This window comes from Gracilinanus agilis, chromosome 2, assembly GCF_016433145.1.
Source record: "Gracilinanus agilis isolate LMUSP501 chromosome 2, AgileGrace, whole genome shotgun sequence".
In the NCBI taxonomy this organism is placed as follows: Eukaryota; Metazoa; Chordata; class Mammalia; order Didelphimorphia; family Didelphidae; genus Gracilinanus; species Gracilinanus agilis.
In genome coordinates, this window is record NC_058131.1 from 320554220 (window position 1) to 320581216 (window position 26997).

The 26997-nt window shown below is 39.3% G+C and overlaps 1 protein-coding gene across 1 annotated transcript in view; it reads right to left on the reverse strand.

The window, feature by feature from the left end:
• Positions 1 to 708: 708 nt before the first annotated feature.
• Positions 709 to 26997, reverse strand: part of RABGAP1 (RAB GTPase activating protein 1) — a 186399-nt gene continuing 160110 nt past the window's right edge. The window contains exons 19-25 of the mRNA XM_044664252.1: positions 18582 to 18674; positions 17993 to 18103; positions 12771 to 12875; positions 7426 to 7509; positions 6593 to 6664; positions 4044 to 4241; positions 709 to 2604 (exon numbers count right to left, since the gene is read on the reverse strand). Of these exons, the coding sequence (XP_044520187.1) occupies positions 2482 to 2604; positions 4044 to 4241; positions 6593 to 6664; positions 7426 to 7509; positions 12771 to 12875; positions 17993 to 18103; positions 18582 to 18674 (786 nt within the window). The 3' untranslated portion in view covers positions 709 to 2481. The remainder of the gene's footprint in view (positions 2605 to 4043; positions 4242 to 6592; positions 6665 to 7425; positions 7510 to 12770; positions 12876 to 17992; positions 18104 to 18581; positions 18675 to 26997) is intronic.

The window sequence follows — 26997 nt, forward strand, 5'->3', positions numbered from 1 at the left end:
TGGTCAGGGCCAGTGTGTGTGTGTGTGTGTGTGCCTTAGATAACTTATTTTTCAAACCTCATCTAAGTCCACAGGTGGCTTTTGAGTTTTTACTCCCAAAATAACACATAGTGGAGAATGCTGGAAAAGTTTTATCTGGCACCAAAACCATTTCAGAACATATTCAAACCCCTAAGTGATGGAAACCAGCCTTAAAAGAGAGGAAGTGACAAGGCCTCCAACTGAAGAGGATGATATCGTCCAGAGCTCGGGGACTCCCATTTAAGTTTTCGGAGCTATCCTTCCTTTAGCAGAGATGGGGGAGTCTTTACTTGTCTTCGTGTTATTCTGCAATAATACGGTGAGTTGGGGAATGGGAGGAGAAGCATGGCTGGGGATTGGCTAATGAAAACCATTTTTTTATAGCAAAATGCTCAAGGAATACTTTAAGAGAGCTGTATTTCCATATTTCAGCACTTTTGCGACCTTAGAAGAGGCACAATTTGCCTAAAGTCAAAACAAAAACTGGAAAAATCTCTGTGCCTGCCGGCTGACCTCTGGTGACAAGCTTCTCCAAACTACAAGGGCCCAGTCCAGGACAAAAGACACTGTCTCTTGCTGGGTGTCCCCTGAACTGACCCAGCTTCTGTTCACTGGTGCTTTCAAGACAAATGTTTTGTCAGTGGGATGAATACCTATGCTTATTAAAATGAAATAAAACCAAAGAAATAGTAATACAATGTTACTGGTTTATATTTCAATTCATAAAGTTTACACACTGAAACTACCCCAGCACAATGTCCACACAACTTAATATTGGACACACAGTTGTTGATTTGGGTGATTAAACAATAAAGATGATGGAAGCAGTTAAGGAAAGGGTTTGGGTAGAGAAGCCGCATGTCACCTCCGTCGTCACAGGTCACATTAGCGAGCATTAGTACAGTCAATGAGAAAAGAAGTACGAAATAAACCGAGTCTCTTTATATACAAACCAGTGTCTCTTCTTGTAACCAGCTTGCTCACACTGCACACGGTAAGGAAAAAAAGAATCCACTGATACAAGAGAGATCTGTCAGCACAACATAAGCCATTATAAATTAAAAATGAAAGTGAAAATAACAATCTTTTAAAAAAGGAACAAGGTGCTAAAATCTTCATTCGATAGCTTTCAAGTGAGAACTTCGAGCCAGTGTGAAGGGGAGGGAGGCCCAGGCCCAGGAAGTGCTCCGAGAACAGGGCTCCGGAAACCCTGCTCCCAGGGCCAGTCTGAGCAGGTGCCACGTCCCTGGAAAGTCAGTGAAAGTCTATAGCTGGTGAGTCCCGGAGCACCACTACCTCGCTGCAAGTGCAGATAACAGACATAACACATCCCGAAAGACCAACTACATGTGTACAGTTCAGTTTCTCCTCATTCATACATACATATGTGCAAACTAAAAACTTTGATGTTGGGGAACTTGTCTTGTCATGGCAGGAGGGGAAGAAAAAGGAACAGACCTCAAACGGAATCAGTTGTCCAAACGACCACATAATTAAGTAGTTACACGTCAGCAGTCCTGGTGTTGAGATTCCAATACGGTTGATTTTAGGTGGGCTTCGGAAAAACCAGTTAGATCTGTCTATATGACACAACAAGTAAAATGACACTGCCCCAATGTTGATTATTTCAAGCCTCACATTCAAAGACAAGTCACCCAGCTTGGAGCTGTGAAGTCATTTGGCAGCTAGTGCTTTAAAAAAAATGAATTGCATAGAATTGATTAGAAACATGTAAATAATGCCAAACAGAAAGATGTGCGGTGAGTTGTCTAACGAAACCAGATGGTGCCAGTCGTGAAACCCTCACATTTTTCTCCTTTTAAAAAACTCCCAGGATCCTCCCTGGAAGGAACCCTTTCAGACAGACTTCTGAGTTGTGTTCTTGGTTAGTGACATTCCGCCCCTGTCATTCTCTCTCTGAATATATACATACAGGTGTGTGCACGTATGTACACATACAGAAATGTGCATACAGTTACACGTATATACACACATGTATGTATGTTTGCAGGCATGCGTATGTGTGCAGCTGTGTGTGTGTGTCTACACACCCATGGTCACACACAAATTAAGGTAAAAAAAAAATCCAAACTGACCCAAAGATCCCTTCACCTACAATGTAAACTTGGCCACAGGGTAGGGTAAGTTTTCATACCTACTTTGACTGTGAAAAAGGCCTCTTAGGGGGTCTCACAATAGAGTGCTTCTCAGAAGAGTTTCAGTCTAGCTAGAACACCTGTTAAATATCAGTAGTATGGAGAGTCCTACACAGGAAGCCTGGTTTTGCATGTTTCCATCCACTTTATCATTGATCTATTAAAATCCTGACATGCTGCTGCTGTGTTTCTAGATTATATACACTCTGGTCCTCTGACATGTCACAGAATCAAACGTCTGGCCGAGGAAGGCAGCCCAAGGTGGTGTGTGTTAAGAAGAAGATGTCCATCTGGAGGCGTCGCCTCAACACGTCTCTTTCCCTTGGACACCAGTCACTGTCTTTATGGAACTTATGGTTCGGTTGAACCAAGTCTTCTTGGCAGCCTGGACCTCATTTAGTGCAAGACCCAAATGGTGTTCCAGGTCCTGAAAAAGAAAACATTTGGACCACAATTACATTTCTGCTGGTGCCGCCATCAAAACACCTCCATGGAGTGGAAGAGTAAGCAACAACAAGTCTAGCTTTCTTCTGGTCCTAGGCCCAAAACCTGTCTGTGTTGAGACCCGAGGCAAACCGGTTCACTTTTCAGTCTGTTTCTTTATCACTAATTTATGATAATACCTGTAATATGCATCTTATGAGGTGGTAGGGCCTAATGGATGGAGTAAGGAAGAAACGGGCTCAATTCCCACTTTTGCCACACTTGGGGCAAGTCATTCTCCAAGACTACACTGAAAAGGAGGCCCCCAGGCACAGCACTAGCAGAGGTGGTTCTCTCTCTTCAGAAGTAGCCCCAAAAGTCCTACCAAATGGGCTATCCACCCTTTAGGTGCTTGCTGCCTCTTGCTGTATAGAGTCATGGAATTTAGATCTCAGAAGGGACTTTAGAGATAACTTAGACAAAGCGGACAAACTGAGGTCCTGTTGGACTCCATAGTCACTCTCCTCTGTACCATGCTGCCTCCTTACATCAACTCTGCTCTGTGAAGTGGGGTATTTTTTGGCCAACTGCTCATTTTGACATTGTTCCTACAGAGCCAACTGTCTACTAGAATAATGCTGTTTTGCCTAAAGTTTCTTCCCTAGAACCAACACTGACAGTGCTCAGATGCCAAGGTTTTGGTTCTTTAATATCTTATTAATACTCTGTCACATGTCATTAATTTATGCATTGCCCTGCCCACTCATTCAGCTAAATTGTTTTTTTAGGTTCAAGGTAGGATAGGAGGGTACAAAAAAGGAGAAGACAATGCTCCTCTCATTTCTAATAGGTCTTCCCGTGTAGTATGGAAGTAAAAGGCATGTACAAATAACTTGGATACCACAGGAATCTGAATATAGTCTAGCTTTCTCTCCTCTTCCTCTCTAGATCTGGCTTAGAGAAAAATGTGCAGCCCATAGCAATGAGGCTATTTTTCTATGTATATCTTTACATTCTTTTCTTTCAAAGAAATGGCACATTAAGGGTGTGGCTTTATACTACAACCAAAATGGGTAAAAGACAGGCTGTGATAGGGACCAGGCAAGTGCAGGATAAAATTATGGCTACATTTCAGTGGGATTTCAACTCCTGCCTATTACATATCTTTGAAAGGAAAGAACCTTTCAAACTTTCTTTGGTCATAGAAGGCAGAGGAAAGGACATGAGTGGACAATACTTTTCTTTCTATCCTGAAAATCTACAGGGCATTAGAATATTAGAGATCTTCATGACTGATCATCCAGTACAAAAACAGTTAAGTAGTCTTTAAATCAACTAAAAATCATTCCCATGACTTTCTAGGACAAATCCTGAATTTCTTCCCCCAAGAACTAACACTACTGCAAGGTCCTTCGCTCTCTTGCTGCCAGTGGCATTTCTCACCTGGATTTTACATTCTGCTTCAACCAACTGCAATTTGGTTTGTGCCAGTTCCAGCTCCATTTCCCTCAGCTGGTTTTTCAACGTCTCCTTCTCTTCATCTGTATCTTCGTCTGAGGCTTCAGTGGCTGAGCTGATAACCTTCACACGCCCTTCCTTGTTGAAGAACTCCCTGCAGCGCTCACAGTCATCCACTTTATGCTAAAATCAGGGGGCAGACAGTCAAGGGCAATGTTATGGACTGGCCCACAGGGAAAGAGGGATTACTCCCCCCCCCTTTCCTTTCAAAAAACATATCGCTTTTTATCAGTATTTTTCCTTCTTAAATTACAGTTATCCCAAGTAATCCTCCCCCTTCCCTCTCCAAAAGCCATGCCCTATAATAAAATAGTATTTTTTAAAAGAGGGAAAAAAATCAGTTCAACTGATCAATTTATTGAAAAAGTTCCCCAAAGGGCACAATTTCTAACAGCTGTGGGCCTCCTCCCTCCACAAAGGAGTCTGTTGGTATATCCTCTCTTCTCTTCATTTGGGTCCTGTTGGGTCTTTATAATTTTGTTGCATTCAGTTAGGGTGTTTTGGTGTGTGGTTGCTCTTTCCATTGGCATTGTTGCCATTACTGTGTGGAATATTTTCTTGGCTCTGCTTACATTCATCATTTCTTACAGGGCAGTAAGAAGGTACCAGTTTGTTTAGCCTTGCCTCAATTAGTGGATATCTACCTTGTTTCCAACTCTTTATAACTCTTTATAAATATTTGGTGTATGTGGAGACTTTCTTCTTATACATAGCTTCCTTGGGGCATTATGTCCAGTAATGGAGTCGCTGGTTCAAAGCCATGGACATTTTAGTCATGTTATTTGCAAAATTTCAAACTGCTTTCCAAAATGGTTGTATCATTTTATAGCTCTACCAAAAATGTATTAGTGCCCACCAAAGTTGCGTTGTAAGGTTTTGGTTGTTTTAGAGGGATTTACTTTCCTGAAGCAGGCATCCAGTAGGTGATGTGAAAAATCCTTTCCTAAAAATGCTATAGATCAAGCTTTGAAATACACTGTAAGTAACAATATGTAATTTCATATAAAAAAATGTAACTGAGAGAGCAGAATACCATTTTATCTAGAATCTTGGTATGTCAAAGCTGCAAAGAATAACTAGATGTACATCATAGAAGAGAGTGTTAGAACTGGAAGAGATCTTGGAACTGAGAATGATAGAGCTGGAAAGTACACTGGAACCCAGAATGTTGGGGATTGGCTATCCCAGTGCTTAGCGCAGGCCTGGTACAAAGTAAGCACTTAATGTCATATAATTGCTACCATAAAACTAGTTGGCATCTGCCTGATGCTCAATTCAACAGAATAGCTGAAGAAACTTTAAAAACAAACAAACCTTGAAGACTAAACTAAAGGATCAAGAGGACAGGAGGCTGTTCCCCTACACCCCCAAATGTGTCAGGCAGGAGATGTAAAACACTGAGCCTCCTATTCACATCTGAGTAGGGCCAGAGCCCTGAGGTCTTTCTAGCTCAGGTCTTTCTGAGTCCTCCTGGCCTGAATGACGACCTTCCTTTGACTTTGCAGGCTTGTGGAAAGCAGTCAAACAAGGAAATATTCAATTGATGAAATCACTTCAAATCAGAACCATGATTAAACAAACTTGTCAACTTTTTCTCTGCTAGAGTCCTTCCTCTGCCTACATTTTATATATGGTGGCAACTCTGGGTTCTCAAAGGTGCTGGAAAATAGAATGTGAGCACTGAGCAAGTACTCATTAAGCCACGGCTGCCTGTCTGTTTAATGGAGTGTATGTGTGTTTATGTGTGTGTGAGAGAATATAAACACACATACACACATGTACAACATGACCTTTCTACAGATACATATACCTGCAATAGGCTCCATTTTTTTTGAGGAATTTCTAATAACGACTGACATAATATAGCAATGTGAGGAGTTCACTAAAATGGGCCTATTATTTGAAATAATCTTTTTAGATTCGTCATAGACATTATTGCCAGTAGGGATCTTAAAGGTCTTTTAGTTTAACCTCTTCTTTTGATAAATGAGGAAACCAGGGAAGTGACTTATTTGAAGTCAATGATGAGTTTCTGACAGAGCTGGGAGTTAAATAGTTCCCTTATTGTTAATCTAGTGCTAAGAAAGATGAGTCTTTTCCTGGTAGAAAAGAGCACTGGACAGAAGGCATAAAACCCAAATTCCAGTCCAGACTCTTACCATTTATCAGCTTTGAGACTGGGCAACTTCCTCAGTGTCATCATCTGTCAAGTTAGGAAACTGGCCCTGATAAAGTCTAAGGGGTCCCTCTTCTGCTGTTCTCAGGTCTATTCCTATCTTAACATTCTGTGATTCTGGCCCTAAAGGCCCTGTTACATTGTAATCTCCTCATGGGAAGTAAGGTTTACACACCATGTTTCCACAATACTGGAAAATGTCATTGCCTGGTAGCCAACGGACTGTAGCAAAAATTCAGAAATGCCTTGCCTTAAATTAAAAGCAAACTGTACCAATCCACAAATGAAAGTCACTTACCCGAATTTTTTCAATTTCTGCTTTATTCACCGACTGCTGCTTTTCCAATCTCTCACTCAACTGGGAACAAATCTGAAGAAACATGATCCATCTGAATCAGCTAAGCTTGGGTCTTGCTCAAGGTCACAGTAGGGCAGCAGAACTTGCTGGGATAGTTAGTGGGGGAGGTGACTGATATGTGGAGGTGCAAGGGGGGAGGACAAAAATGGGAACATTCAGGATGTAAGATCCTTCAGTTGTTTTAACATGTCCCTTGAAGGTAAGGCCTAAATGATCTATGAAAATGCGCTGAACACATAAAGTTGAATGAAGAGGCACAGAAAAAGAAAAAACAACCACTATATTCATGTATGTGAAATCAAGCCATTCCAAAGGGAGTACGAGATAGCACCTGCAGGTCACAAAGTTTCAGATTCATAGGGTCTGCCCTTAGATGTGTGTCTAACCTATGTTAACACAACAGATAGTCGGCTAAGTGTCTGCCATGTTGAGATAGCAAGGGATGGTGCAAAAGAGCACTGGATTCAGAGTCAGTAGACCTACGTTTGAATCTCAGTTTCTAGCACTAATTACCTATGTTGCCTTGGTTAAGTCACTTAACTCCTCTGAGTCTCAGTCTCCCCATCTGTAAAATGGAGACAATAGTAAAAATTACCTAACAGGATGGTTGTGAGGAAAGCTTTTTGGAAACCTCAAAATACTATAGGAATATGAGGAGTTATTATTACTGAAGGACTTATGGGGAGAGGTGAGAAGAATAGGTTTTTCCTAGGAAAGCATCTGCCAATATACACTAGAGGAGAAGGTAGCATCAGTGGACCAGTGGCACATACCTGCTTGTAATCACCAATGATAGAACTGTTTTTTTTAATCTCCGACTCTGCCTTGTCCAGCTCCCGGCGGCACATTTCTTTCAGCTAAAAGGAAACAGGGAATAAACAGAGTCCTAAAATTATGCATTTAATCACAACAAAGAACTAAAGGACTGCTTCTACAAGATTTTAGAGATGAGAAGGCCCAGCCTGGGAGAAAGAAGCTGTGGAACTGAGTCCTAAGCCTCATTCCTGAGCCTAAGTGGGCTTTATTTATATCCCTGGGTTTCATTTTTTCTCATTTGTAAAAAATGGGGATGATGAGAATAATTGTGTTTATAGGTACACATACTTCTAGGGCTTTGAGAGGAAAGCCTTTTAGAAATGTTGAAGTTCTTTATAAATGAGTAATTATCATTAAAAACAATGATGGTGATGATACTACATAGGTCAATGGTTAGAAAAACTATACTTTCAAACATTATGGAAATGTGTGTGGTTATTATCAGTTTCTGATATAGCCAACTTTCTGCTCTTTAAGCCAGTAGAAAGGAAAGCATTTGCTAGCTTAAACCACAGTCAGGCAAGAAACATTAAGTGCCTACTACATGCCAGTTACCGTGCTAAGTGCTAGCTGGGGATACAAAAAGGGGCAAAAGACACTCCCTTGTCTTCAGGTAACTCACAATCTCCTGTGGGAAACAAGTATGTATGGACAACCCATAGAGGAAAAACAGGAAAGAATTAAAAGAAGGAAGGCACCAGAACTGAAAAGGGCTGGGAAGTTTCCTTTAGATAACAAAATTTTATTTGGGAATAGAAGGAAACCAGTTGGCAGAGATGAGAAGGGGGATATTCCTGGAATGGGGGGACAGTCAGAGAAAATGCCTACTCTTAATATTAATAGGGAAATTAGGAGGGATATAGGGTTTGGGGGGAAAGATCATGAGTTTTGTTAGGGCATGTTGAATTAAAGATGTATACTTCCAGTTTGAAATGCTTAAAGGCAGCTAGAAATATAAGACTGGAGGTAAGCAGAGAGGTTGGTGAGAAATAGGGAGATTTGAGAATCATCATGAGAGATGATAATTAAATCTATGGGTGTTGGTGAGATCATCAGGTGAAACAGTACAGGGGGAGAAGAGGGCCCAAGACAGAGCCCTGGGGGACACACTCATGATAAGTGAGTGTGATCTGGATGAGGATTCAGCTAAGGAGCCTGAGGAATTGTCAGATATGTAGGAGGAGTATCAAAGGAGAGGAGTGTTCCAAAAACCTAGAGAAAAGAGGGCATCAAGGAGAAGATGATTAGTGCCAAATGTTGTAGAGAAAAGGCAATGGGAATGATTTGAGAACTAAAAGATAAGTGGTAACTTTCAAGAGAGTGGAATGATGCTCTTTTTTTCCATGGAATAATGAATTTAGAAGCCAGACTATAAGGAGTTAAATGAATAAGATCAGAGGAAGAGGAGGCATTTACTGCAGATGGCCTTTTCCAGTTTGGCAGCCAAGGACAGAAGAGATATGGGCTATTTAGTGAGGATGAAAGGATCAAATGAAGGTTTTTTTGAGGATGCTACCATCCTCAAATATAGGCATGCTTGTGGGCAGTAAGGAAAAAGCCACTAAAGAGGGAGAGATTGAAAATAAATGAAAGATTAGTGCAATAAAAATTATAAACAATAAGGGTCTATGGAAAGACAAATCAAAAATTAACTGGAAACTAAATAATCTAATGCTAAAAAAGGGGTGGGTCAAAGAACAAATTATAGAAACAATAACTTCATTAATGAGAATGACAACAAGGCAACGACATATCAAATTTTATGGCACACAGCCAAAATAGAACTTGGGAAAAATTTATATCTCTAAATGCTTATATCAATAAAACAGAGAAAAAGTGGATCAATTAATTGGGTGTGCAAATAAAAAAAACTAGAAGAACAAATCAAAAATCCCCAATTAAAGACTAAATTGGAAATCTTAAAAATTAAGGAGAAATTAATGAAATTGAAAGAGAACCATTGACGTAATAAATTAGAGTTGGTTTTACGAAAACACATAAAGTAGGCAGACCATGGATTAATTTGATTAAGAAAAGGAAAGAAGAAAATCAAATCATCCGTATCAAAAGTGAAAAGGGTGAACTCACTACCAATGAAGAGGAAATGAAAGCAATCATTAGGAGCTATTTTGTCCAATTAAATGCCAATAAATCTGACAATTTAAGTGAAATGGATGAATATTTTTAAAAAATATAAATTGCCCAGATTAACAAAAGAGGAAATAGAATACTTAAATAATCCCATCTCAGAAAAAGAAATTGAACAAACTATCAATGAACTCCCTAAGAAAAACTCTCCAGGGTCCAGATAGATTCACAAATGAATTCTATCAACATTTAAAGGACAATAATTCCAAATACTATACAAACTATTTGGGAAAATAGGCAGAAAGGGAATCCTACCACATTCTTTTTATAACATGAATATGGTACTGTTACCTAAGCCAGGAAGAGCTTAAAAACAGAGAAAGAAAAGTATAGGTACATTTCATTAATAAATATAGATGTAAAATTTTTAAATAAAATACTAGCAAAGAGACTACAGCAAAAGAACACAAGGATCATTCACTATGACTAGATGGGGTTTATACCAGGAATACAGGGCTAGTTTAATATTTGCAAAACCATCAGCATAATTGGCCATGTCAATAATCAAACAGAAATCATATGATTATCTCAATAGATGCATAAAAAGCCTTTGACAAAATACAACACCAATTCCTTTTAAAAACACTAGAAAGCATAGGAATATATGGATCATTCCTTAAAATGATAAATAGTATCTACCTAAAGCCATTAGCAAGTATCATCTGCAATGGGGCTAAGTTAGACACCTTCCCAATAAGACCAGGAGTGAGGCAAAGATGCCCATTATCAAATGCTAGTGGTAGCAATTAGAGAAGAAATTGAAGGGATTAAAATAGGCAATGAAGAAACTACCACTCTTTTTAAAATTATTTTTTTAAACCCTTACCTTCCATCTTTGAATTAATACTATGTATTAGTTCCAAGGCAGAAGAGCAGTAAGGGCTAGGCAATGGGGAGTAAGTGACTTGTTGCAGGCTTACACAGCTAGGAAGTGTCTGAGCTAGATCAGAAGCCAGTACCTTCTGTCTCTAGGGCTGACTCACAATCCACTGAGCCATACAGCTGCCCCCTAAACTATCACTCTTTGCCAATAATATGATGATATACTTAGAGTATCCTAGAGAACCAACTAATAAAGGTAAAGTTGCAAGATACAAAGGAAATCCACATAAATCATTGGCATTTCTATAGATTACCAACAAAGTTCAGGAGCAAGAAAGAGAAATTCCATTTAAAAATCACTCTTGACAATATAAAATATCTGGGAGTCTACTTGTCAAGACAAACCCGGGAATTATATGAACACAATTACAAAACACTTTTCACACAAATACACTTAGATCTAAACAAACGGAAAAATATTAATTGCTCATGGGTAGGCAGAGCTAATATAACAAAAATGACAACTCTACCTAAATTTATTTATTCAGTGTCATACCAATCAAATTACAAATAATTATTTTATAGAACTAGAGAAAATAAAAACAAAAATTATCTGAAGAACAAAAGGTCAAGACTATCAAGGGAATTAATGAAAAAAAAAAGTGAAGGAAGGTGGCCTAGTAGTTAGTACCAGATCTCAAACTGTACTATAAAGCAGTAATCATCAAAACAGTCTATAACTGGCTAAGGATCAGAATGGTGATCAATGGAGTAGATTAGATACACAATATACAGGGGCAAATGACATTAGCTAGCTGGCTCAGGGAATAGAGAACCAGGCCTGGAGAAAGGTGGTTCTGGGTTTAAATCAGGTCTCAGACACTTCTTAGCTGTGTGACCCTGGGCAAGTCAATTAACCCCCATGGCCCAGCCCTTATCACTTTTCTGTCTTAGAAGCAATATTTATTATCAACTCTAAGACAGAAGGTTAAAATTTGAAAAGAAATAAAAGAGTGGGAATGACAGAGGGGATGAGAAGGATTGGATAATACAGAAAATCCAAAACTTCGCTTCAAGTTTCAGGCACCATCTACAATAGCCTACGTGTTGTCTTTTTCAGCCCTTCCCTGGAATAAATATCAAATTCTAAGGGGTAGACAGAATAAGACTAGTATTTCATTTCTTTCCTATTCTCTAGATTCTCAGAAGGTGCTGATAAATGAGGAAATAGCTAAGAATAAGGATGAGTGGCAAAAGATACTTATCAATCAGTTGCACCATGTTATATAGCCCATCTGCCTAAGAACGAACTCTGAAGCATTTTTCAGAGAGAATAAGTTTTGGCAAAAGTTGAATTTGATTGGTACATAAGTAGTATTATACAATATGTCAATTTCAGGTGACAGCCTGAGTGTCACCTGTGTACATATGCAATGTTGAGAGCCTTTAAGGAAGGTTTCAGTATATCTGGAGGACCCTACTCCATCCCTCTTGGCCCCTTTTGGTGGTTATGGGAGGCCACGACCAAGAACTATGAAGGGGAAGACACAGAGGCTGTGATTCGCTGTCTGCTGATACCATGAAAAGCAATGGGCCATAGCCAGATCATCTAAGACGCCCAAGTCTACCCAGGCACCTGTCACAGCATCAGGAATATTAGACTTCACTTAACTCAAATTCATTTTATGGATGAGGAAACACACCCAAAGAGTTAGGAAAAGATAAGGCCAAGGTCACCCAGAGCTGTAATCCAAGCATAGTTCTGAAGTCTCCCAGGCTACTACTTCATGCCATTTGAAGGAAGGAAGCCTCTAGAGAAGTAGGTGTAGGACTGTAGTAATTCTTTCTTGCCATAAGGAAGCACAGACACTGATCTACTATCTCCTTTCCAGTTTTAATTATTAAGGGCTGTTAGGCTTTAAGCAGTAAATAAACAGAGCCTCTGGAGAGAAACATAACTAAGCTATCTCAGGTTTTTCTCATGCCAACAGGAAAGACCGCGTTTGTCCTAAATGATCGCCTTTCAATCCTTAATTATGGTAGGAGAGTGTGTTAGGATGCAGATTAATGACAGAGAGGAAGCTTAGAGCTAGAAAACTCAGAATGTCTGAGCTAGAAATGGGCTTGGAGAGCATCTAATCCCACTGCATTTCGCAGGTGAGGAAATGTAAGGCCAAGACTGGAGTAGTGACTTGCCCACAGCTCTACAGTGACTATGTTGTCCAGGCAGAGCTGGAACCCAAGCCCGTGATTCTGTGCTCTTCTGCCCTCCCTTACACTGCTCCCATGCTCCACTGCTTTCCCAGTGCGGGGTTGGGGTAGTGGGTGTCACCTGAGCAGACTCCTCTTCCAGCCGTCTCTTCTCCTCCTCTGCATCAATCAGCTTCTGTTTGGTCATCAGGAGCTCCTTATTCAGGGCATCAGCCTTCTCCTCAGCCTGCAACACAGACATATTGCATTGAAGGTGGTTAGGGAACCATGCAAAGACAGAACTGAAAGACCATCACGTCTAACACTCAACTTAAAGACAGGGAAACAGAGGCCAAGGAGGGGGAAGGAAGCGCCTTTTTTGCTGAAGGCCACGTGACTACTCAGTGGCAAGGCCAGGGGTAGACCCCAGGCCCAACCTCTGACCAAAGTAAAATCTTCTCTTTTCTTATCTTTAGTTGTGCCTCGTAAAGAAATGGCTCCAGGGAGCAGCTGGGTAGCTCAGTGGAGTGAGAGTCAGGCCTAGAGACAGGAGGTCCTAGGTTCAAACCCGGCCTCAGCCACTTCCCAGCTGTGTGACCCTGGGCAAGTCACTTGACCCCCATTGCCCACCCTTACCAATCTTCCACCTATGAGACAATATACCGAAGTACAAGGGTAAAAAAAAAAAAAGAAAAGAAATGGCTCCATTCCTCATTATCCAAGAATGACTCCTACTTGGCCTGCTGATTTTTTTCAACTGATCATGAAAGGACCTGGAACTTTTCAGCTCCCACTCATTTCCCTGGGTAAAAACCCATTTCTTTTAGCTTTTTAATAATCTGAAAAAAGAACTTTGGATGTGAGTATTGAAGAGCTGACACAAGAATGAATTACTGATCAAATTCTATCACATCAGCAAAAATTATCATGAGAAATTAAGTCTAGGAGATAAGAGGCTTTCCTATAAAGGTTGAAAAATAACTAAATATGCAAGAGAGAATGGATCCTTTCCGACCTGCCTTCAAACTGTAAATGGACCTATTAAAATGGTACAGAATGTCTGAGTGACACCTGAATGGTGTTTTAACAGAATGATAGGAATTCAATAAGCAGAAAAGGAAAGGAAGAGCATTCATCTGAGGTGAAAGGAATAGCAAACACATGGAAATGGGGCAAAGAGTACTTCTATCTGGCTTGAACATAAAATATATGGTGGATAGTACACAGGTGGATAATAACACGAGAAAGGTAGGATTATGCTACATTGTGGAGAGCTTTCAATGCCAGGAAAAGGAGTTTGAACTTTATTTCAATGTCAACAGCAAGCCACTGAGAAATTTTGAGCAGAGTAATGCTATAGTCAGCTCTATCCATACACAAAGAAGATTGATCTACTAGCAAATGGAGGGTCCATTTGAGTGGGGAGAGACAAATGATAAGCCCTATTAGTAGGCTACTACCAAAGTCTGGCAGTGGTGAAAGAAAGAAAGTGCCAGATGCAAGTTAAATTGTGGAGATACAAATGGGACTGAGTTAACTATACATGAGAGATGAGTGAGAGGTAAGAGGTATAGGAAAAACTTTCTAGGATACAAGCCATAACTGAAAAGGAAATGAAGAAAACCCAATATCAAGGAAACATCAGACAAAAGGAAGAAGCTTTGTTCTGCTTTGTAGTATAGATCCAACACTTTTCCTTGCTCACATAGGAAATACTGAAAACTGCCTGATTAACTTCATTATGAAGTATCTGTAATAGTTCGGACCACTAAAAACCACTTTCTTTTCTAGTAACTTGGTTAGACAAAAAATGTGAGAAGCCATATGGAAATAATCATGACCTTTGGGAATATAAAGCCTTGCAGCAGTGAGCATTATAAAATAACATCTAGGGGGCAGCTGGGTGGCTCAGTGGATTGAGATCCAGGCCTAGAGATGAGAGGTCCTGGGTTCAAATCTGGCCTCAGACACTTCCCAGCTGTGTAACCCTAGGCAAGTCACTTAACCCCCATTGCCTAGCCCTTACCCCCTTCTGCCTTAGAGCCAATACAAAGTATTGATTCCAAGAAGGAAGTTAAGGGTTAAAAAAAACAACACATCTAGACTCCTTTTTTGGTACTGAATACTTTCAAAGTAAGGTAACCTTAGTATCCCATTCAAGTCAGTGCTGATGAAGTAGGACTACTCTAGAATACTTAATGGAAGGGAACTTTTTCTCTGGGTTTGGACAACATGGCTATAAGTCCCTTTTCAAATTTCCAAGTCAGATCTTGATGTATATATTCAGAGGATGCAAAAAACCAAAACAGGATGATTATTGAAAAGAGAACTTCAACTGATGTCTGCCTTAAGGAAAAAAAAAAACAAAACCAAAAACAAATCCTCAGATCAATAACAATCATTTCCCCCTGGCCCAGTAACATAAATCACTTCTTCCTACAGAGAGACAAGCATACACTGTTGGGACTGTACCAAAAAATGATGACAGCTCTCAAGGATCAACTGATACACTGCATAAAGGCAGATATATTCCTGTCCTGAGGCTTTTAAGGATATTCACAGAAAAAGCCCAATAGTAACAAATCAAATCTGTATGCTACTTTAGGGTTTACAAAATGCTTTCCCTGTCATAGAGGTCCCTTGTTGCAAAAGAGGAAACTGAGGCTCACAGAGCCAAAGTAACCTGCCTCATGATAATCCAGGTAGTGACAGTCCTGGCGTATGAACTTGGATCTCCTAACTCAAGTCCAGAGCTCTTTTTACTGTATTATTAGTGCCTTTCCTCCTGAGAAACCAGCGAGAAGGAAATAACAAAACAGATTGAAGGTAATTTTGCTAACAGAGGAAAATTCCAGAAATCCCTAATATTGGCTAGTCAGTTTTCTGTTGGTAAGTGAGGGAGTAGGGAGAAAAAGAGGAGACAAGCACCGACTGGCATGAGTACCATGAAAACTAGGTCGTCTTGAAAGGGAACCCATCTAGTTTCCAAATTGTTTTGAAATCTCACTGACTGAATTATGCTTAAGAAAGTGAAAAGAGCTCAGTTTCCCCTCTCAACATGAAGGGAGAAGATGAATGAATGTTTTTTTGAGGGATGTGGGTGCTTTCCTTTTAATTCTGCTCTAGACTTCAGTAAGAATCATATAATCAGTATTGAGAGATTTCCACAAGCTCTGCAATGCAGATCTGAAGCAGTTGAAGAGAAGAAATGGGACATAGTACTGAAATGAGGAAAGCCACAAGTTCAGGCAAATATCTGTCTCACTCACTATGGCATCCTTAAGTCAAAGAAGAATGACCATGTTTCTAGAGTGTTTTGGATATTTTAGGGATGATTTCTCATTCAGTCTTACATAAAAACCAACTAACAGCAACTTTCCACATCTGTTCTTTGGTGATTCTCTTTAACTTTGGTATTACAAACCAGCCACTCAACTAATCTTCCTGAGCCTTAGTTTCCTCACATTCAAAATGGGTATAACATTTCCCATTAATGTTATTGGCTGCTAAGAATCTGGTTTATGTGAGTACTCTCTCAAATGCTGCAGAGTGCAATCCATTCTGTGTGCTCTGTAAACTAAAAACCTTAGAGTATAGGTGAGATATTATTATTGTACATTGATAAGATCATGGATATACTGGAGTATGATTAACCAAATTCTGTGAGCAGGACACTGGGAGCAGAAAATCAGTTTGGTGGGGTTTTTTTTGGTCCAGATTTATTGCTCTGATCACTTTTCTTCTTTATAGCATTGGAAGGAAAAGTTTGAAAGTCACCATCTATTGCTCTCATGGGATCAGTATAAAAACCTAAAAGAAGTTATAACACTTTTTTGGCACAGAAACCAAGAACAAAGTTCTCAATTCACTTTTAAGCTGCTGGAATGGTAGTGTTACCATTAGATTGTCAATTTCTGGCCAATACACTATATATTCAGTTGGAACTAAATGATAAACTGCTTCTAAGATATAAGAGGCAAAATCCAGTCCTCTCTCAGGGGATAAGAACATCTTAGTTCTATATACCCATGGAACATTCACCACTCTGAATGTTAATAACAACTAGAGATATGTATAAACTTCTTTGGGACTTAATATGTGACACTGCGAAAGAAGCCCAGGCCTTCAAGTCTGAGTACCTTATCATTACTCTCACAATTTGCACAATCCTGGGGAAATCACTTCCCATTATCTGAACTGCAATTCAGGAGTAATAAATAGGAGTATAATGAAGAATTGAAAAGGGGAAAAGTGCTTTGTATACCTAGAGAAGTCTAAGTCATTCCCATATATTTACAAATGTGGCCATAGGGTCAGAGAGTTCAGGGCCCTTCTTGACAGAATAGTCACAAGCAGCAGCTACTGTTTGAGGGCCTCCAATTACTGATACAAGGAACATACATAGGGTTTCCTAGGCCTCTTTCCCTAAAGCTCCAAGTCACTAAGGATCCATTTTGGGGATAAAAGTAACTCTGGAAACATGGTTCTATATTGTTATCTACAGTTACAACACCTGCTATTTTCCAGAGGAGCTTTTGATGTGGACCACTACAGGGCCAGAAGTGCCACCAATAGAACATGTTCCAAAATCAGGAGGCAGGGAAAGGTGGAATCTATACTCTGCCAACAGAAGCTTCCAGAACAAATTTCAAACTGGCAGGGCACTTAGATGCAGCTCTATGAGAAATCCTTATTTAATTGGTGAATGCAAGGCAGGATAAATAGTGAAGTAAACATTTTTCAACCCTAGGAGCCACTAGTGTGGAAGGAATTCAGAGCTCCTGATATTGCTATGCTAAGGTAATACCTGCTTTGGTAGGTCACTACAAGGTGCAACGTCTTTGAGTAGATTTGGAACAGACTGTGTGTCTGTCACCCAAGGCCCAGCACAGATAAATGTTGGCTTGAGAAAGAACGGGAGAGCCAACCAGGTGATGTGCTACCCCCTTCCCCTCCCCATATTAACTCATGAAGCTCCTGTAATTTAAGGTGTAGAAGTGTGATGATGTGCAGCAATGACAGCAACATTTAAGCTAATGAAATATGGATCTGCTTAAGTACTGATATATTTTAGTGATAATAAAATGTGGAACCAAAAAACAATATATAAAAAGGTCAGAGAACAGGCAGCAAGGTTAAGTATTTAGGACTGTATACAAAACCAGGGGATAAGGCGAATTTAAGTTCCAAAGGGTTGTATCTGGGGAATAAATGATTTTTTAAAGTGAGCTAGAAATGGGAATTTGCAAGTAGAAAAAGGTTAGTTTTCAGAAGTCATTCAAGGATTTAGATAAATTAAAAAAAAATCAAATGTACTGGGCCTTTAAACATAGGCTAATTCCATGTAAATTTGCTCAGACTTACATTATCCAGGTCCTTCCTCAGTGCAATCTTGCTGGTTACTAGCTCGTGGGCCAGATCATCATTTTCTTGCTCTAACCTCATGTTAGCTTCTTGGAGGCGTCTGTTTTCCCTCTGGCCGATGAGGAGACATGCACACAAAAATGGCAGAAAGGAAAAGTTTCTCACAACTTGTCCTATTTTGGAAAAATCACTATAACATTTTGTGAATAAAAATTCATTTCTGGGGGGGGGGGTCTTATCAGAAACCTGCCTTATCCTAGAATGATTCCTAAGAACAAGAACCACTTTCTTGTCTAATTTCCTACTTTCAGAAAGAAATATTGAATTAAGTGACCTTGGTTAAGTTGCTACATATTGTTACTTAATTGTGATAGGAAGGTAACTGGATTCTAAGACTCAAGGTTGTTGGCTATTTTATTTGCTTTGCTAAATACTTGAAAGCTTAATCTGCAACCTAAGCCTAGAAAGTGTGAGCTCTGAAAATTGTTAGACATGACTTAAAATACCCAATAGGCAAGATTTTACAAAATGAAATATACAAGCCATAGCATCTGGAACAGATTCTTCAAGGAACTCCTAGGAACAATACCTCAAATCGCTCAATGGGGTCTTCTTGCTGGGCTTGCTGCTCCCTCATGGTATGATATTCTTTTTCATACTTTTTTAATTTCTTCTGGCTAATCTATGAGAGATCAAAGAATAAGTGCAGACATCAAAAAATAACATATGTACATGCTTCTTGTGAAAAAGACATGGCATTATTTGGGCAGCTATAAATGGCTCAGTGGAAAGAGCTAGGCCTAGATATAGGACCTGGTCCTGAGATCAAATCTGACCTCAGCCATTTCCTGGTTGTGTGACCCTGGGCATGTCACTTAACATGCATTGCCTGGCTCTTAATGCTTTTCTACCTTGGCACTGATATCAATTCTAAGACAGATGGTAAGGGTTTTAAAAAAAGGAAATTTTAGTGGGCTACAAGCTCAATTTATGTCTACATACAGTTTGACATGTCAGCCAAAGTGCTACCATGTTCTTAAGCTACATACATCAAACTGTAGTGCCCAGAATAAAGGAAGTGAGAGTCCTGCTAAGATCATATCCAAAATCTTATATTCAATTTTTCCAGGCACTTTATTTTGACAAAGGCATTGACAACCTGCAGTATGTTCAGAGGAAGGTAATTAGGATGGCAAGATATTTGGAGTCTGTGCCACAAGAAAATTGGCCAAAAGAAGTGGGGATGTTTGCCCTGGTGTCAGTCAATATGTCAATAAGCATTTATTAAACTATTACTATGGGGCAGGACTGAGAAGGAAATGGCAAATTACTCCAAATGGCAAACCAAAGCCATGAAAACACCCTGGATGGTATGTTTCATAGGGTCAGAGAGTGTTGGACACAACTGAACGACTAAACAATATGGGCCAGGCATTACACTAACGGTTCTGGATAGAAAGGCAAAAAAGGATCCTTATCCTCAGGAAGCTGCTATTTTAATGGGGGAAACAACATGCAAATGCCCTCATATACACAAGGCAAATTGGAAGTAGTCTTGCAGGAAAGGTACTAGGCATTAAGAGAGTCTAGGAAAGGCTTCTTGCAAAAGCAGGGATTTTAGGTGGGAATTAAGGGAGGTAGAGGAGTAGAGGGAAAGAATTCTAGGCAGGAGAGGCAGCAAGTAAAAAGGCACAGAGTTGGAAAATGGAGTGTCTTGTGCAAGGAATAACAAGGAGGTTGGCATCATTATATCACAAAATGTGGAGGGGAATAAGGAGTAAGGTGTAAGAAGATTGGAAAGGTGGGAAAGGAAGAGATTATGGGGAGCCTTAAAAGTCAAACAGAGGTTTTTTAATATTTGATCCTGGAAGTAATAGGAACCACAGAGTTTACTGAGCAGGGCATGGAAAGGGGGAATGGCTACTATGGGCAGACTTGCCCTTTAGGATAATCACTTGGGAAGCTAAGTGATGAATATACTGGAATGGGGTCAGGGAGGCCAACCAGAAAACTATTTTAACAGTCTAGAGATGAGGTTATGAGGAAACTTGGGAAAAAACACCAACTCCTCATATTCTGAAACACCAAATCCTCATATTGCTTGGCTTGGTCCAAGAGGGTAGAAATAGAAGCAATGGATAAAAGTTTTAAGGGATAAATTTTAGTTCAGCATAAAACTTTCTAACAATAAGAACTTTCTACGTGAAGGAAGGTGGCCTAGCAGTACCAAATATTAAACTGTACTATAAAGCAGTGGTCATCAAAACAATATGGTACTGGCTAAGAGACAGAAGGGAGGATCAGTGGAATAGACTTGGGGTAAGTGACATCAGCAAGACAGTGTATGATAAACCCAAAGAACCCAACTTTTGGGACAAAAATCCACTATTTGACAAAAACTGCTGGGAAAGTTGGAAAACAATATGGGAGAGATTAGTTGAGATCAACATCTCACACCCTACACCAAGATAAATTCAAAGTGGGTGAATGACTTGAATATAAAGAAGGAAACTATAAGAAAATTAGGTGAAGACAGAATTGTATACTTGTCAGATCTCTGGGAAAGGAAAGATTTTAAAACCAAGCAAGAGTTAGAAAAAATAACAAAATGTAAAATAATAATTTTGATTACATCAAATTATAAAGTTTTTGTACAAACAAAAACAATACAACTAAAATCAGAAGGGAAACAACAAACTGGGAAAAATCTTTATAACAAAAAACTCTGGCAAAGGTCTAATCACTCAAATATACAAGGGGCTAAATCAATTGTACAAAAAATCAAGCCATTCTCCAATCGATAAATGGGCAAGGGACATGAACAGGCAATTTTCAGATAAAGAAATCAAAACTATCAATAAGCACATGAGAAAGTGTTCTAAATCTCTAATAATTAAGAGAAATGCAAATCAAAACAACTCTGAGGTACCACCTCACACCCAGCAGACTGGTTAAAATGACAGCAGGGAAGAGTAATGAATGTTGGAGGGGATGTGGCAAAATTGGGACATTAATGCACTGCTGGTGGAGTCGTGAATTGATCCAAACATTCTGGATGGCAATTTGGAACTCTGCCCAAAGAGCGCTAAAAGATTGCCTGCCCTTTCTTCGATCCAGCCATACCATTGCTGGGTTTGTACACCAAAGGGATCATAGGGAAAAAGACATGTACAAAAATATTTATAGCTGCACTCTTTGTGGTGGCAAAAAAACTGGAAAACAAGGGTATGCCCATCAATTGGGGAATGGCTGAACAAATTGTGGTATATGCTGGTGATGGAATACTACTGTGCTCAAAGGAATAATAAACTGGAGGAATTCCATGTGAACTGGAAAGACCTCCAGGAATTGATGCAGAGTGAAAGGAGCAGAACCAGGAGAACATTATACACAGAGACTGATACACTGTGGTAAAATCAAATGCAATGGACTTCTGTGCTAGCAGCAATGCAATGACCCAGGACAATTTTGAAGGATTTATGGAAAAGAACACTACCCACATTCAGAGGAAGAACTACAGGAGTGGAAATATATGGGTTGATGTGGACATGATTTGGGATATAGACTCTTAATGACCACCCTAGAATAATTATCAATAATATGGAAATAGGTCTTGATTGATGACACATGAAGAAACCAGTAGAAATGCACGTCTGCTATGGGGTGGGGGGAGAGAGAGCAAGAACATGACTCATATAACCATGGAAAAAAATTTTCTTAAAAAAAAAAAGAACTTTCTAGGATGCCTTGGAAGATTCCCCAATACTCAAAGTCTTCAAGTGGAAAGCAGACGGCCACCAGATATTTTGGAGAATATGTTCATGTCCATTATGACTTGGGCTAGATGATCTGTTACGTCCCTTCCAACTTGACATTGTGTAAACTGGGGTATAATGGTAGACAAACTCTGGCCAGTCTGAAATCCTCTTATAAAAATGCTTACTTAAAAAAAATTTGGGGAGGAGGTTTACATAAGGAAAATTGCATAATCTAAGAATTATTCTGATCTACTAAGGCAATTATGTGTATGGCTTCCACTTTTGTTTTAAAAAGAGTCTGCTTACTTGATGAGATTTATTTCCTGAGTCTTTTGCTATAATAACTTCAAGCAACATTGTAGGACATATATGCTCTCTAGTTATATCACCTCAACTTTGAATTCAATTCCTTTTGGAATTATAGTTTCTTTTTTTGGACACCTTCTCCCTTCTTCCTTCTTTTCTACTTTAACCTCTCTATTGGCTGCTTCCCTTGTGCTATCAAAAACATATGATTAGGGGCAGCTGGGTAGCTCAGTGGAGTGAGAGTCAGGCCTAGAGACAGGAGGTCCTAGGTTCAAATCCGACCTCAGCCACTTCCCAGCTGTGTGACCCTGGGTAAGTCACTTGACCCCCATTGCCCACCCTTACCATTCTTCCACCTATGAGACAATACACCGAAGTACAAGGGTTTAAAAAAAAAAACAACATGATTATCTCTTTGCTTTAAGTAAATTTAGAAAAACTTCAACACTATTCCTTTTTTTCCTGTTTTGCCTTTTTCCAAGTAGGCAGCCTGATAGCAGTAAGAGAAGTGTTGCATTTGTAGTCATAGCATCTGTGTATGAATTCTTGCTCATTGCCTGTGTGACTTTGGACAAGTCATTCAACCCATCTTCCCTTATATCCCTAAATCTATGATCCTCTAACTCATGGTGTGTGTGTGTGTATTCTCTCTAATTCTTTCTTTTCCTTTTTTTGGGTTTGGGTTATGTATGGGACATCCTATTTGTAATATCCAACATTGGTAAAGTGGTACTGGAGTCATTTCCATAGAGAAGGTAATTAAACTCCTGGGAACTGGTGGAGTCATCAAATCAAAGGGCAGAACAGAGAGTCTAGGGGATGCCCAGTTAGGGGATGGCCAATGCAAAGGTATGGAGTGGATGAAACAATCTTTGATGACCTCAATTCAAAGTGCAAACATTCTTTGAATTTCTATATTAACTAAATGTCCTAAAATCTGGCACTTGATTTGCTATCATAAATCATTCCATGATTCAGATACAGTCATCCTTTCTCCACCCAATGGTTGTCTGAGTTAAACACATTAAAGTGTGGTTTAATGGAGTGAATGTCTGATAGGAATTGGTGGTCTTTGGGTTTTAAGAGCCTTTACTCTTCTAGGAAGTAGCCATGTCACTTTACTGCTTTGAGTCTCAATTTCCCCATCTGCTAAATGGGGACAATATCTGGATTATCTATCTCATGTGGCCACCATGGGAAAACTGCTTTGTCATCTGAAAAATACTATAGAAACATAAGCTATTGCCACAAGATGGTAACATTCCACACAATCCTCTCACCCAAAGCTGCTGCTATTGTCTAGACCGACCTCAATCATGGCTTCTATTAATGGAGTCTTGGACTATGCCCAAGCAGTGTCAGCCAAAGAGATAACACTGCTTTGGTTCTAGGCTGTAGGAAGACACCCATTAAACATTTCTGGAGAGGTCACAAAGCTTAAGGCACAGCTCAGCTTTAAATTCTGCTCCACTGTGGTTTAAGGCCAATGGCAGGGTATTTATTGAGTTTCTAAGTGACACTCAGAGCAAGCATCTATATAAAACATTTTGTAGAGTTGGTAAACGGATAAACAATCCTAACAGATCAATAGGGACGAATGGAAAATAAATGCAAACAAATTAGAACTGTGGCCAGTACACAATTCTTGCTGAATCTTGCTATTAGTCTTGGATGATATATGTGGGAAACCTGGGGATGAGGCTCCCCCTAGTGAGAAGCATGCAGCAATGAATTCACCATATCCAACATGACCCTCTAGCTTCTTAAGTTTTCAGATTTAAAACTGGAAGGATTACAAAATCTCAGAGCTGAATAGTATTTCAGACACCATCTATTTCAAACTGTGAACCTGTAACCTCCTACCACAAGCTGGATGGTCTCTGCTTGACGATCTTGACTATCTCAGAAAGGTACTTTGTTTCACTTTTGGGCATCTCTGATCATAAAGTTTTAGCTAATGTGAGCCCATATTGTCAACTTCTACCACTGGTCTTAGTTTTATGTCCTAATACCTTAGAACCATCTAATAGCATTTATGTTTAAAATCCATCTAACATAAGACAAGAAGAACTTCAAATTTTCAATATTTGGATACATAAAGGGGTTCCTTTATATGTCAAAATCCATGGGACTTTTCTCATGATACTTACTAATTATACTTCTAAAGAGACTAATAACCAAAAGAGTCACTAAAAAAACATTTCTCAAAAGATCGACATTTTTCCTTTCTTCCCATTATTTTCTCTTTGAAAAGGAATTAAGGAGATTGGAATATGATTTGTCAGGCTCCTCTACATTAAAGCTAAGACTATACTTGTAGATCCTGGACTCTTGAGTCAGTCCTGGGGGTTTATGTATTAGACCTAGAAAAAGTGTATAGCTCTTTGCCATGACAGTATGATCCCAGTGCATGAAATGGAGAGTCAAAATGGATATATGGATGAGAGGGTCAGGTATAAATAGCAAATTCTGACAATTCATTTTTGCTGATTAAGTAACTTTTTGGATTTCAGAAACCAGGTACCTAAAATGGGCCTCCAGCTGACAGTCACCTGGGAGGCTGATCTAAAACAGAGAAGATTTTGGGAAGGGATACTGTAGAGTTCAATTGTGTCTTGTGAATTAAAAGGGATGGAAAAGAGTCCAAAGATCATACTCATAACAACGATATTCTAAATTAGGCAGTTTGGTAGAGCAGTGGCCAGAGTACTGGACTTTAAGTTGGGAAGACTTCAAGTTAAAATCCAGTCTCTCATCTATAAAATGAAGATAAAAGTATTTGTCTCCTAAGGTTTTTGTGAGACAAAAATGAGATAACTATCATAAAAGGCTTTGTAAACTTTAAAGTGCTATATAAATGCTTTGGTTAATTATTCTCTCTCCCTTCCTTCCCTCATAATCCTTTCCATCAGAACCTGCAAGGTAGGTGCCCTATTACTAACATGATATGATAACCAAAAAAGCAAATTTGAACTGATTCAGTAAAAAGCATACTGTGTAAAACAATGGAGGTAAGGGCAATAATGCTCACTGCCTTGGTTGGAATACATCTGGGCTATCATAAACAGTTTAAGAATCATATTTGCAAAGGGAGAGTGTCAAGCTAGAGTACATCTGGAGAAAGGGAAGTGGTTTGGTGAAAGGACTGGATTTAGGAAATGACAAAAGACCACAAGCAAAAAACAAAACATTTACCCAGTACTTTGATGTTTACAAAGTGATTTATCTATACTAACTTATTTAAACTTCTTCAAAAAAATAATAAGAGACAGATACTAAAAGTATCACCTCTGCTTTACACATAAGACTGAGGTCCAGAAAGGTTAAACATTCTGCTACTGGCCACAAAGCTAATAAATGTCCAGTGCTATGATTTAAAAACCAGGTTTCTCCTGATTTGAGAACTTTTGCTACTATACAACCTGGAGGGATGTTAAACTTGGAAGGGCACTTAGAGAGTCTGCCAATGCCTTTATTTTAAAAATAAGGAAACCGAGGCCCAGAGAGTACACAAGGTCACACAGGTAAAGAAGTGACAGTTCTGATGGTCAGATTAGAAGGGATGCTGAAGTAGGTCTCTATTTGTTCTGTCCAGGCACAAGTATGAGCAGTAGATGGAGTTATTCCTAAGGAAAATGGGTTTTCTCAGGTGACAGGCTAGATGAGCACTTGCTGGAGGAGGATTATTTGTTCAGGTAAGACAAATGATGTTCTAAGGTTTCTAAGAATAGATAGAATGATCACCAGAGCATGGAATCTGTAACTCTACTATGGATCTGGCTGACTCCCTCCTCTGTACTCTTATCTACTCGTGCCCTGTCTTATAGTTTTTTGTGTCCCTGCCTTCCTTATAAGTACTGAACTCATTACTCCTTACTGAAGTTCTTTCAGGGTTATAATCATGTCCAATTTCTATTTGTAGTCAAGTCTACTGTTCTGCATGAAGCAGGTACTAAATGATTATCTGTACAATCAAATTAAAAGATTTCCTGTGACAGCAGAGGATTTGCAGCATTGACCAAATGAATTACATACTTCATTCTAATTAGAGAAAATGAGAGGGCTGGAAGGTACATGCCAACTTAGGATTCTGGCAACTCCAGACTAAGTTCTCTGGTTACTTTATTAGTTTCTTTCAAGCATGACTCAGGAAAACTCTGTACATGTCTATGTGCTCTCAGATACTCTCCATGTTCAGGGAAGGAAAAGCCAAGCCAGGACTAGTTCGATTGCTACTGGGGAAAGAGCTAGACTTAGATTCAGGAGACCTGGATTTAAAGTTTGACTATGAAATTTAATAGCTGTTTGACTCTGGACATGTCATTTAACCATTCTAAGTTTCCTAACCTGTTAAAAAGAATTAATAATACCTTTACTATATACTTTTACAGGTTTTCTATCAGGAATGAAGCCTATAAACATCTTAAATGTTATCATCATAATCACATAATGACAAAATAAATATTGTATTTAATTTCTGAGTTGGGTTTTAATGGTGTGATAAATGTGATTTTTGAAATATATTGTTTGATGACTGCAATACAGGTGACCATAAATATATCAACAATGACAGATAAAAAGAACATTTTCACTGCCCTGACTCATTTTGACCCTTTATCAGACATGGCCCCAGACTGGGTGAGGTTCCTATTGCATGCTAACACCCATTCCTGGGTCCCTGAAAACCTGCTGAAGCCCTAACCCAATTTCTGGTCACATTCAGGAGGCCAGGCTCAGTTAGAGAAATTTCCGCGTCATGTTTGGGTCCAATTAGGAATGCCTTCTTTCATATCTGGCATCTTCTACCTTTTTTTTTTTTTTCCAAATAAGTCCATTCTTAAGATATAAAACTTCCCTGCTGAGACTTTATTTCGAGTGTGTACTCACACTAAGATGTATGACACAGGACAGTTTCCCTCCCTCCCAAGAGTGATCCTGGCC